General features: G+C 38.7%; 2 protein-coding genes across 4 annotated transcripts in view; one reads left to right on the top strand and one right to left on the bottom strand.

The window, feature by feature from the left end:
- Positions 1-13,201, top strand: part of UNC13B (unc-13 homolog B) — a 218,887-nt gene that overhangs the window by 79,094 nt on the left and 126,592 nt on the right. For all 3 annotated transcript variants that reach the window (XM_080819880.1, XM_080819882.1, XM_080819881.1), the window contains exon 7: positions 1,595-1,652. In XM_080819880.1, the coding sequence (XP_080676006.1) occupies positions 1,595-1,652 (58 nt within the window). The remainder of the gene's footprint in view (positions 1-1,594; positions 1,653-13,201) is intronic.
- On the bottom strand, positions 4,005-5,212 carry LOC308352953 (aminoacyl tRNA synthase complex-interacting multifunctional protein 1-like; the record flags this gene model as incomplete). The annotated part of the gene is given in 3 exon segments (XM_080819486.1): positions 4,005-4,307; positions 4,311-4,364; positions 4,577-5,212. Coding segments are annotated over 3 exon segments (993 nt in total).

Raw genomic sequence — 13,201 nt, forward strand, 5'->3', positions numbered from 1 at the left:
GTAGAGCATGTGACTCTTAATCTTAGGGCTGTGAGTTCAAATCCCATTTTGGGTGTGGAACCTACTTAAAAAGAATTAAAAATTAAAGTTACGGAATTTTCTCACTGTTAGATCTGTGTACTACCTATAAAAATCATCCTCATTTGTAATGGTTACTATTTATCACCAAGTCCATTTTTTACTTTTGAGTGGTGGGCTGCTTAACTTTCAAGAACTTTTTGAGCATTTTTATGATTGGCAGATTTACTATTACTATTGTTTAGGTTGTGTTTGACTTCTCATTATTCTCTATTGGAATTAGTAATGGCAGTATCTAACTCTGATATTTGTATCATAGTTAATCGTTTATAAAGTACTTCACATATAAAACTATATTTACATACAAAAAGTGTTTTGTATTTTGTGTTCAACTACTTGAGATGTCCTTTACCATTAATAACTCCTGTGTAAGCTGCCATAAACTTTTGTCTGGATTATTGCATTAATTAGTCTTTTCCTCTTGTTCCCTATAGTTCACCTTATGCAGCAGCCAGAAAGACTTACAGTGTAATCGAATCATATCCCTTTTGTGTCTAAAATTATAAATGGCTTCGCAGTACAGTAGAATAAAATCCGAACTCCTTACTGTGATGTACAAACTCTATCAAGGCCTTTGTAGATAATGGGTTCTTAAGAACTTTATGCTGAATGAGTGACTCATTCATTGGCAGTGTTAGAGAACTGAACTGTCTTGCCCAGTACATCAGAGCGTAGTAATAAGTGGCAGAGTCAGGATGAGAACTCCAGATTTCATATTTACAAATTGCTGGACCAAATTATGTCTTTTGAATTCTCCAGTAGGCTCTGATTAAACTATTTTGTTTTTCAGACTGTGTACCTTTGTTAACTTGTTTATGCCTTTCTCTTGTTTTGCCTTTACAAATCTTGCCCATCCTCAAGACTTGCTCAAGTTACGCTCTCTTTTACAGAACTTTTTTTTTTTTTTTAAATGGCTTCAATACTCTTTATTATTTATTTATTTATTTTTTGGGTTGTGATGGTGGTGTTGGGTTGGGGAGGCTAGAATGGAAAGGGAACTCTAGTAGGTATGAGATGTTGCATTACATGCTTAAATAAGTAATTTTACTTCCCACATGACCTTGTGAGGAAAGAAGCACTATTATGTTTTTAAAGACGGGAAAACTCCGTTTCAGAGAGGTTTTCGGTTCCATCACCCAGATGGGGAAATCTGTATGTTATCCATAAGAAAACTCAGAGGACTGAGTTCCTTAAGCTCTCTAAGGCTCCTCGAAGCCTTCTATGTATGAGCTGGTACGTACCCAGGTGCCCTTGATCAAAACAATCTCTCTGTTCTCCTGCATTAGTTAGCCTCTTAAATTGGGCAAGGGCCATAATCTGACATATAGTCTGGCCTATATGTCAGGATCATACAGGGAAATCAGCAGGATGACTTGTTTCTGTTCAATAAAAATTTAACTCTAGTCAAACACTAAATCTTTTCACAAGCAGCTGTGATTTTTTTTTTTTTTTTTTTTGCCTGTATTTGGGCCTCTTATCTGTGTGTTTTTTTTTTCTTTCTCCTTTTTGCTTCTAGTGTTCCAGTCAAGAGGAAAACCAGAGGAAGCCATTGCCCACTGCTGCCGCCCAGTGTTGTAAGTGAGAAACTTGTCTTTGAATATCATTGATCAAAGCTTTCTGTCAGTTCGCCAAACATGGCTTTTTTTGAGTTGGGGAGGGTGGAGATGTCAACAAAAGATGTTCTGGAGGCATACCTATTCAGGCCCATATCTGCAGTGGTTATCTAGTCATTAGTGTTTGGAAGAGTCCTTTTGGTTTTGTGTGGCTGTAAGCAGGGCAGTGGTGCTCATCTTTTATCTCCATGTGAAAGCTTTTACCATGGGGGAATGATTTTTTTTCCCATTTTATCCCATTTACCTGTTAATTGTTCTTTAAAGTTCAGTTTCAGTGTCATCACCCCTGGGAAATCTTCTTGCTGTTTCCTCCCTCCCCCATGTCTAGTTTGGGTGTCTCTCCTCTGCTTCCATAGTATCCTATGCATACATTCATCGTATAACCCATTATATATTGTAATCTATCTATATTTCTTTGACAAGAACATAGTTTTTATAGGCATAAACATTATTCTATTTTATATTTCTAGACTCTTTCTTAATACCCGATACGTAGTACAGAAAGCCACAATAAAGTTTGATGAATGACAGAGAGAATTTGTCATTTCTCTTGAGAATAATTTATCCAGACTACAAAGATTCACTCTTGAAATGAGCTGTGTTTTGTTGGTGTAGTTCTCCCTTCTCGGTGTCTCTTAAAATAGCCTGAGGAGACACTAAAGGACTGACTTGTAGTGTTTGTCTTTCACTTTTTCAACCTCTGTGTGTGTGTGTTTTGTGCTTCTTTTGCATTAGTATAGTTTTTCTGAACCAGATGCCAAATTCTAAATAGCTGCTGGTTGAAAGTGGTAGTTGTAGTAGTTATTGTAGCAACAGTGGTAATAATAAGAGCCATAGTAACCGTAGTAACTTAAATTGAGGTCTTACGGTATGCCAGATGCTGCCATCAGAACTAAAATGTACTAATTTATTTAATCTTCACAATAACCCTAAGACATGGTTTTTACTGTTGTCCCATTTTTCAGATGAGGAAACTGAGGCATAAAGATATTGAGTAATTTGGCACAAATCACATAGGTAGTAGGTGGTGAAGTAAATATTCTAACACAGGCAACCTGACTCCACAGCCAATACTTGGAACCATTATAACCTTCATAGTGTTTCTGAGAAGGAAAACCTCCATTCATGGTTTGTCAGTCCATTGGTTGTCTCCATTTTATAGGCTACTTTCCTGATAAAAGTAAGACCAGTGGCAGACCTCAACATTTTTTCTTTCCTTAGAGAAAGTCTGCAATTTTTCATTTTACTTATTGCTAACTTTTTTTTTCCATATAGGATTTTGAATTTATCAAACATTTAGATTTTGATCTAAATCTTATGATCTGGAATCATAAGATTCCAGAAGAATCTGAATTGAAAACCAGGCTGTGAATTAAAGTCTATAGGTCCTTTCCAGAACTCATTCTAATGAGTTAGTTTTGACCTTTTAAATTATTTATTTAGTTAGTTATTTTTTAGCAAGAAAGAGAGAGAGAGTGAGAGTGCAGAAGGAGAGAGAGAGAGAAAATCTCAATGAGCTCCAGGACCAGGACAGAGCCCAACATGGGGCTTGATCTCACAACCCTGAGATTGTGACCTGAGCTGAAATCGAGTCAGTTGCTTAACTGACTGAGCCATCCAGACACTCTTGACCTTTTTAATCTCGTAAACCCTTCTCCAGGACTGCTAATGAGATGTGAAATGGAGTGATTGAGATTTCACTTCCCTTTCCTCCCTGCACCCTTTTTGAAGTTCAGTTGAAGTGATTGGAGATCAAATGCCAAGAGAGCTGGTAGAAATAAAAGGCCATAAATAATCAATAGGTTTGAAACACCTGGGTGGCTCAGTCAGTTAAGTGTCTGCCTTCGGCTGAGGTCCTCATCCCAGAGTCCTGAGATCCAGTCCTACATTGTGCTCCCTGGTCAGTGGAGACCTTGCTTCTCCTGCCACCTTCTCCCTCTGCCTGCCACTCCCCCTGCTTGTGCTCACTAGCTCTCTCTGACAAATAAAAAATAAATAAAATACTTTTAAAAAATAAAAAAATTTAATAATTTTCATATGTTTATTGGCTAATTTATTTTTCTGTGAATCGTCTGTTCCTATCTTTTGGGGGAAAAAAAAAACACCCAAAACAGAAAAGTTGACAGTATAATGAGGAACCATTTATCCTTTACTAGATTCAGTGGTAAACATTTTGCCACACTTGCTCTCCCTTGTCCCAACCTCATTTCTCCCTTTCTGTGTATATGCATACACAAAAATACACGTATTTTCTGAATCATTTGGATATAATCTTTTTTTTACAAGTGACAAATGTATTTCTTTCTATTGTTATTAAAGTTTTCTCCAATGTAGTTCAGTAAATGAAGCATTTAATTTTATTTTATTAGTCATAGTTTGAGCCCTACACACTCCCTTCCCTTTTACCTCAAAGGGAGCTCCTTTGTATGTAGCCACACACTCATCATTAGTAAAGAGATCAGGCAGGATCTCCTCCCAAATCTTCTTCTTAGGATTCAGCTCCTTGTCAGGCTCTCCAGGAAAAGCATCAAAAACAATTCTGTCTCCAGGAACAGGCCCATTAGGAGTTGTCAAGATTTCAACTTTCTCAGGTGAACTAGCACACATCACCATTGCTTAAGATATTACCCCCCTCATCTTTGCAGGTTTCAGGTTACAAAGTAAAATCACCATCTGATTTTTAAAAAAAAAAGATTTTATTTATTTATTTGACAGACAGAGATCACAAGTAGGCAGAGAGGCAGGCAGAGGGAAAGAGAGGGGGAAGCAGGCTCCCCGCCGAGCAGAGAGCCTGATGTGGGGCTCTATCCCAGGACTCTGGGATCATGACCTGAGCTGAAGGCAGAGGCTTTAACCCACTGAGCCACCCAGGCGCCCCTCACCATCCGATTTTGCATATGTTCAAGAGGAACTTTCACCAGGCCACTGACAACTGTTCTTGGGACTGTTTCTCCAACATCTACTTCTTCCACATGTAAAGAATCTGCATCAGGGGGTTTTCTGGCAGTGATGATACAACTAACTTGAAGATCCAGACAAGAAACATCTACTGGCTTAGAGTCAATGCTTCCTGCTACTGACTGCTGTTTTTTCTCCTTTTTCTCTCCTTTCACTTCAGTTTTCTCTTTCATCTTCTTTTCTTCTGCTCCTCTTCCTATCTGTTCTTTGGCACTGGCAGTTATAGTTGTTATTGGTCTAGACTGTATCACATTTTCAGAAACTGTGGAATTAGCTTGCAGCAGAGTATTAGATAGAAATGGTATTTGTTTCACTCCATTTTGAATTTCTGCCTGAATTAGCTCTTGTTTCAGTTCTTCAATTTCTTCCTTTAATTGAGCATTTTCAACTCGAAGTTTCTTTTCTTCTCTCAAAGTTTCCTGCAAAATTGCTTTCTCTTTAAGAAGAGCAACTTGCTGTTTTAAATATTCAATAATTTGATCTACTTCTGCACCCTTCTGTTCCAGTCTCTTCAGAACAGCACCATTAGTTGCCATTTTTGCCAAGAAATGGCAGAAAATCATGAATCGGTGGATAGAGCAACCTGGTGAGCCTCACCCAGGCAGCCTCAGTATGGAGCCATCCATTTGGATGTAATCTTCAGACTTCATGACACATCAGCATGTATCTCCTTAGAGCTATGACAGTCTACATAACCAAACTACCATGATCAGAATCAAGAAATTTAACACTGACACAATAATATTATCTAATATATGGTGCATATTAAGAATTCCCCAGTTATCCCCCAAATATTTTTATAGCTCTTTTTTCCCTCATTGTATGATCCAGTCAGGAATCACACATTTAACTTAGTTGTCCTGATTTTTTAATATACTTTAATAATCATAAAAAAACCTTGCCTTTTTGGTCATTTATTACAGTGGTATATATTTTTTTCCAATCGGAAGATCATTCGGTTCAGTCATTGAATTTTTGGGAGTTTATTATAAGTAATCAAAAAGCAGATAAAGATTTGTGTATAAAGATTTGATTACAGAATATTTAAATAACAAAGTTTAAAAATGACTATAGTTAATAGTAAATGATAATCATAAGATTGAGTATTATGCATTAATTAAAATTATGCTTTGAATAATAATAGAGACATTTTTATGAAACTTCAAAGGGGCCCCTGGGTGGGTCAGTTGGTTAAGCATCCAACTCTTGATTTTAGCTCAGGTCATGATATCAGGGTAGTGAGATTGAACCTGCTTGGGAAGCTGTCCCTCTCCCTCTGCCCTTCCCCACTCATATACTCGTCTTTTTCTCTCTCAAAATAAAATCTTAAAAAAAGACCTTTAAGTTAAAAAGTATATAAAACTGGGGTGTCTGCTGGCTTAGAGGAATGTGTGACTTTGATCTTGGGGTTATAAGTTCAAGCCCCAAGTTGGGTGTAGAGATTATTTTAAAAATATCTTTTAGAGGGGCGCCTGGGTGGCTCAGTGGGATGAGCCACTGCCTTCAGCTCGGGTCATGATCTCGGGGTCCTGGGATCGAGTCCCGCATCGGGCTCTCTGCTCAGCGGGGAGCCTGCTTCCCTCTCTCTCTGCCTGCCTCTCTGCCTACTTGTGATCTCTCTCTGTCAAAGAAATAAATAAAATCTTTAAAAAAAAAATCTTTTAGAAACTATGTAAAACTTCCTGTATATATGTGTATATATTCCAGTTTCAACTAACAGAGACAAAGAGGGAGGGAATAAAGGCTATTGGACTTCTTGGATCAGACCATAGTGTTATTTTGGTGTGAACATGTGCTTTTCTTGAAGAAAGGGAAGAATGACCTGGAAGGTGATTCAGAGAATATCAGCACTGCTACTCCCAGCACAGGCCCAGTGGGCAATGCTCTTCTGTTTCAGAGGGAGGCCCCTGAGGAGAGCCATGTGGCAGGGCTATCCTGAAGAGCTCTGGGGGTGATGCTGCTAACCCAGTGGGTCTGGAAGGTGGGACATCAACCAAAGAGAATTATTCTACAGCTTTAACATCTATTATAATTTGCCTTGCTAGGTTTTGGACTTGCTTGGGATCTGTCAGCTCTTCCTTCTTTCTTATAGAATGGGAATCTCTCACTTATTCCTGTCCCTTCCACCATTGTAACTTGTTTGGCTTCACAGGTTCACAGCTGGAGAGGAATTTTGCCTCAGGAGGACTCATACCTGGAGTCTCCCTCATATCTAATTAGTTGCTATTTAAGCGAGACTTTGGATTTTAGACTTTAGGGTTGATCTGGATTTGAGACTTGTGGGACTGATGAGATGGAAAACATGTATTTTGCATGTGATAAAGACATGAATTTTGAGGGGACCAGAGGTGGAATGCTGTGGGCTGAATTGTGTTCCCCTAACATTCATATATTGAAGTCCTAACCCCTAATGTGATTGTATTTGGAGAGAGAACCTGTGAGGAGGTGTTAAAGTTAAGAAGTCATGGGGGACCCTAATCTGAAAGGATGGGTCCCCTTTTAAAAAGAGGAAGAGACACCAGAACTCTCTCTACCGTACGAGGACATAGTAAGAAGGTTGCCATTTGCAAGGTAGGAGAGCTCTCAGTAGAAACTGAACCCTACCAGAACCTTGATCTTTGACTTTTCAGCCTCTGGAAACTGAGAAAATAATTTTCTGCTGTTTAAGCACCCAATGTGTGGCATTTTGTTATGGCAGCCCATGCAGACTAATACATGTATATAAATGTATTTATATAATTAGGAGAAAAATACCTGGAAATAGAAGTACCAAAATATTAATCAAATTTGTCTCTGGTATGAGGGATTGATATTTTTTTTTTGTTCTTCCAATTTTAACCTAAAAGAAATCAATAAGTAGTTCCAAATGAAAGTCCAGCAGGTTGTTTTGAAGGACTCAAACCTTAGAACATTTATGTGGTACTACCTATTGTTTTCCTTCTTGTTTTAATTCAGATAATTAACATAGAGTGTTATATTAGTTTCAGGTATACAGTATAGTGATTCAACGATTCTATACCTTGCTCATTTACTCATTACTCATCATGATAAGTATACTCTTAATCCCTTACTGCTATTTCACCTATTGCCCCACTCACCTCCCCTCTGGTAACCACCAGTTTGTTCTCTGTATTTAAGAGTCTGGTTTTTTGTCTCTTTTTTTCTTTGTTCATTTTGTTTCTTAAATTCCACATACGAGTGAAATAATATGGTATTTGTCTTCGACTGACTTATTTCACTTACAATTATATCCTCTAGATCCATCCACGTTATTGCAAATGGCAAAATTTCATTCTTTTTTATGGCTGAGTAGTATCCCATTATGTATACCACATCTTTATCTGTTCATCTATGGCATTATGACTTTTTAACCCTCTTTTTGTATCTTTCATTTTCTAAATACTTAATGATGTACTACTTTTAAAAAAAAATAATCTCTACACCCAGTGTGGGGCTTGAACTCATGATCCTGAGAGCAAAGTTCACAGGCTCTACTGAGTGAGCCAGGCGGGCACTCCCAACAATGTACTACTTTTAATAGCTAAAACTTTCTAAGAAGAGTAATGGAATAATTAGTCCTTGTTCTAAATTTGGGTTTGCTGCTATCTCTCTGAGTGACTCTGGAAGTCTTCTTACGCTCTGCTTCAGTTTCTTGATGTATAAAAGGGGAGAGTTAGTCTAAATGGTCTTTAGGTCTCTTTTCTTTCTTTCTTTCTTTTTTTTTTTTTTTGGCAGGGTGTTGGGGACAAACATCTGTTTGTCTGTTTGACAAACAGATAATGTTTTTAATTCCTGTACGTGAGATAAACCGGAGTGCGTGGGCCAAGCTGGTATTGGTCTCCAAGTCTGGCCAGGGGGTACAGCTGGCCCCTTAAGCAGACCTCAGTAGCCATCATTGGCCTGGGTGACCTTGTAGTCAGGGTACGTGGCTTTGATCTTGGTGGAGATGGAGTGTTGGGCATGACGGTAACCCATTGAACAGACATACATGTAGATCTTCTTGTCCTGGGTCTGGTGGGAGATGGGCCTGCTTCCTAGGCACTATAGCTCTTCTTCTGTGTCTTGCCCAGTACTTTGTCACAGATGTCAGTTGAAGATGCCATGAGAATTGATGTTCACATCAGCGATCTCGGCAAGGTCTGTCGCCACCATGTTCCCCACAGCGCACCTGTCCCTGAAGGCTGTGTCTCTGGGTTTCTTTTAGCTGTCATATAACATGATCCTGTAACTTCCTAGTCCTGAGATACCTTCACAGGCACCTCCACTGCCTTTTCTTTTAGGGTCAGTCTTCTGCAGTTACTTGTGAGATGCCTTCAAAACGTTTTCACAAATGACTACTCCTATAAGGAAGCCCTTACTCTTAGCTTTGCTGTGAAGGTTTCTCTGACCCCAATTATTTGGATATACTCTTTTTAAAAAAAATTAATTAATTAATTAATTAATTTTTAAAAAAGATTTTATTTATTTATTTGACAGAGAGAGATCACAAGTAGGCAGAGAGGCAGGCAGAGAGAGAGAGAGAGAGGGAAGCAAGCTCCCTGCTGAGCAGAGAGCCTGATGCGGGACTCGATCCCAGGACCCCGAGATCATGACCTGAGCTGAAGGCAGCGGCTCAACCCACTGAGCCACCCAGGCACCCCTATTTATTTTTTTAAGAGAGGGAATGAGAGAGAGAGTACATGGGGTGGGAAGGGGCAGAGGGAGAGGAAGAGAGAGTATCTTAAGCAGGCTCCACACCTAGAACAGAGCCTGATGTGGGGCTTGATATCACAGCCCTGAGATCATGACCTGAGCTGAAATCAAGAGTTTGATGTTTAACTGACTGAGCCACCCAGGCACCCCTCACACCCCTCATGTATTCTTTCTTTAACTCAGTGTTTTATAATATTGCTCTGTTACTGTCTTTGCTCAAATTTCCCCAAATTTGGCTTTTGAGACTCCCTTTAAACCAGATCCTGTGTCCTTTTGACATGGCCCCATCATTCTTTAATAAATCCTTCCTTTCTCGGTGGTAGATGTTCCATGCTCATCTTGTCCTTTCACTGCCTCAGTCTTAGAATAAGTTACTTCTCCAGCGAGCCCTGGTTTGTTTTAGTGGGGAATAGTATTTAGAAATCAAGATCTTGGAACTGGTCACGCTCATTGCTACTGGAGTAGTATTGCTTTTTGGTTCTTTGAATGGACAGAACTAGGACAACAAACATACATACCTAACTCATATGTTCATACTGTTATTACCAATTAACACTTTCATGACAGGGTTTTTCCTCACCTTCTGCCATTCCATATTTGTATGTTCCTTTTTCTCTCAGTGAGAACTCTTGTTCCCAAGAATATCAAATTATGTACTCATTTGCTTTATCCTATCATGTGCACAGGCAAATTTAAGGATTAATGTACCAATGCTATTAGTAACAACAGGCCTATTAATTAAAATTCAGTGTTCTTGAAAGTTTTTTTTTTTAAGTTGTTTTTTACCTTAGGGTATAATTCACATAGGATTATAAAACTATCACACCTAAAAATTTAACAGAATTTCTGTGGCTTCTGTGTCTACTCTTTATACAAAAATTCTCCAATTTTCCTAAAAATATTTTTGCCCTTTTTGTCCTAATTTAGGCAGGCAAGAATTCTACCACTGAACCACCAATGCCCCGCTGCCTTTTTGTCCTAATTTAGGATCCAGCTAAGGTTCATTCATTGCCATTTGTATGTGGTGTGAATTAAAGGTCTAAGATAATCTTTTTGCATGTGGATATCCAATTGTACCAGCATCATTTGTTAAGAAGGCTGTTATTTTTTCCCCCACTGAATTGCCTTTATATCTTTTTTTGAAATCATTCTCATTACCAGCACAACAGCCCATTACTTTTGTTCTAGAACTTTTTAGCAGATTTGATTTTATAGGGTCACATAAAAGAGAGTGAATACACTTAAAAAAAAAAAAAGATTATTTATTTATTTATTTGACAGAATGAGTAAGCATGCACAAATGGGCACTGGCAGAGGGAGAGGGAGAAGCAGGCTCCCCACTGAGCAGGGAGACTGGTGTGATGTGGGGCTCAATCCCAGGACCCTGGGATCATGACCTGAGCAGAAGGCAGACGCTTAACCAACTGAGCCACATCGGTGCCCAAATATACTTTTGTTTTTAGGATGTGTTCCTCAGATATGTCCTCAACTGAGGGTTGGTGGCAGATACCAACGGATGCATGCTTTTTGCATGTTTGAACCTCATATTTACTTTCGCAGGTCTTATCTGCATGCCAGCTTTTTCATATTTATATAATTCTTGCTCAATTTATTGAGCTATTCTGAGGCTCTGCGATTTGGACTGCAGATTAGGTAGAAATCTCATTTGCAACAAATGGTATAATGTGAATATTTACCTTAGTTACAACGCTAAACATACAGGAAGGTGGTGTAGAGAGATAAATTGGTTTATTCCTTTTCCAAAGGTATTTAAATTTTCTAAGGTATTCAAACTTCATTCTTCAGTAAGGATATTTCTACCTATGTCTTGTCAAAGAATGAAACAGCACACCATGTTGCCACACCAAACGACCTTAGGAGTACTAATTTTTACAACTTTCTGCTATTTTCAATTTTTTTTAAAGGCTCCACGCCCAGCATGGAGCCCCCCAACGCAGGGCCTGAACCCATGACCCTGAGATGAAGACCTGAGCTGAGATCAAGAGTTGGACACCTAGCTGACTTAGCCACCGAGGCACCCCCTGCTATTTTCAGTTTTTATACATGTCTGGTTGTTATAGCACACCTGCTGTATTATTAATGATGGTATCACTGGTTGCAATTGAGAAGTGAATCAAAAGTGATTTAGTATCTGGCAAGGATTTGATGGGATGACTACTCACACATTCTGTCGGGGTGTCTAAGTTAGCACAACCTTTCTAACTCGGTAATTTTACTTCTAGGTGATATTCAAGGAAAATAAGTTGAGATGCAAAGGAACATTTATGTATAGACCTTAATTATAGTGGAGAAAAATTGCAAAAATTTTGAAAGAATGGATAATTGTGGCATTTCCATGTGATGGAGTACTATGCTTTTAAATAGTTTAAGATACAGGAGATATCTATATGAAGAGGTTTTAAAAAGTAGGATCCTAAAAAAAAAGTAGGATCCTAAGGTGATAAATGTATGATCTCAGTTATCTAAAGAATAAATTATATTAAAAAAAAGAATAAATTATATACAGCTAAGCGTAGGAAGAAAAACTCTAAGGAAATACAGTTTAGTTGTATTTTTTAAGGTTTTATTTATTTTTTAGCATTTTGTTTCTTTATTTTATTTATTTATTTGACAGAGGGAGATACAGTGAGAGAGGGAACACAAGCAGGGGAAGTGGGAGAGGGAGTAGCAGGCTCCTTGCTAAGCAAGGAGCCCAATGTGGGGCTCGATCTCAGGACCCTGAAATGACGACCTGAGCCGAAGGCAGATGCCCAACGACTGAGCCACCCAGGTGCCCATATTTATTTATTTGACAGAGAAAGAACAAGCGGAGGGAGAAGCAGGCTCCTTGCTGAGTAGGGAGCCCTATGCGGGGCTTGATCCCAGGAGCCTGGGATCATGACCTGAGCTGAAGGCAGACGCTTAACCAACTGGGCCACCCAGGTGCCCCCAAAATACAGTTTTAATGTGGCTCTCAGGATTAGGATTGTAGGGAAGTTTTACTTTTTTTCTTTATATTCTTTTGAACTTTGCAGTTTTTCTCCAAATGCATTTTGTATGTGATAATTTAAAAAAAGCAATAAATATCAGAAAATTGTCCTAGGCCTGACATTGTAGAGGCAAGTCATGTAGTTTTCCTTTTTCAGTTTGGATTTGAGACTTAATTGAACGATAGTTGGTTGTTGAGGTTGACACAGTTTAGTTTGATAATACTAGTGATTCCTTGATTGAGAGTTCTAAGTAGTTCTTTTTTTTTTTTTTTTAAAGATTTTATTTATTTATTTGACAGAGAGAGAGATCACAAGTAGGCAGAGAGGCAGGCAGAGAGTGAGAGAGGAGGAAGCAGGCTCCCTGCTGAGCAGAGAGCTAGATGCGGGACTCGATCCCAGGACCCTGAGATCATGACCTGAGCCAAAGGCAGAGGCTTAACCCACTGAGCCACCCAGGTGCCCTGAGAGTTCTAAGTAGTTCTAGAAGTTTCAGCGTTGCTTTTATTGGTGATTATTCCTAAGGTCTCTCCTAATCAATTACTATGTCTGAAATAAAAAGGTTTTGGGGTTTATGTTATTTCTATTTGTAATATGACCTTGAAGGTAGCTTGAACTTTTGAGATACAGCCCACCATTGGTGTTTCAGAGATTTCTCTGATTATCTGTGAAGGGTGTGTTTCACTGGTTTTGTTACAATATTTCTTATAAATAGTGACATATCAGATCATAAACCAGAATTTCTTGAGTATGAATCAGTCTTTTAAATTAGTAAAATAGGGCATAGCTCAACATATTAACATTTTTCTTAAAAGTATGAATCAGTTCAGAAGAGTGGGTGTGAGTCACATCCATGAATAATAGTGACCAAAC

Source organism: Martes martes, assembly GCF_963455335.1.
Source record: "Martes martes genome assembly, chromosome: 12".
In the NCBI taxonomy this organism is placed as follows: Eukaryota; Metazoa; Chordata; class Mammalia; order Carnivora; family Mustelidae; genus Martes; species Martes martes.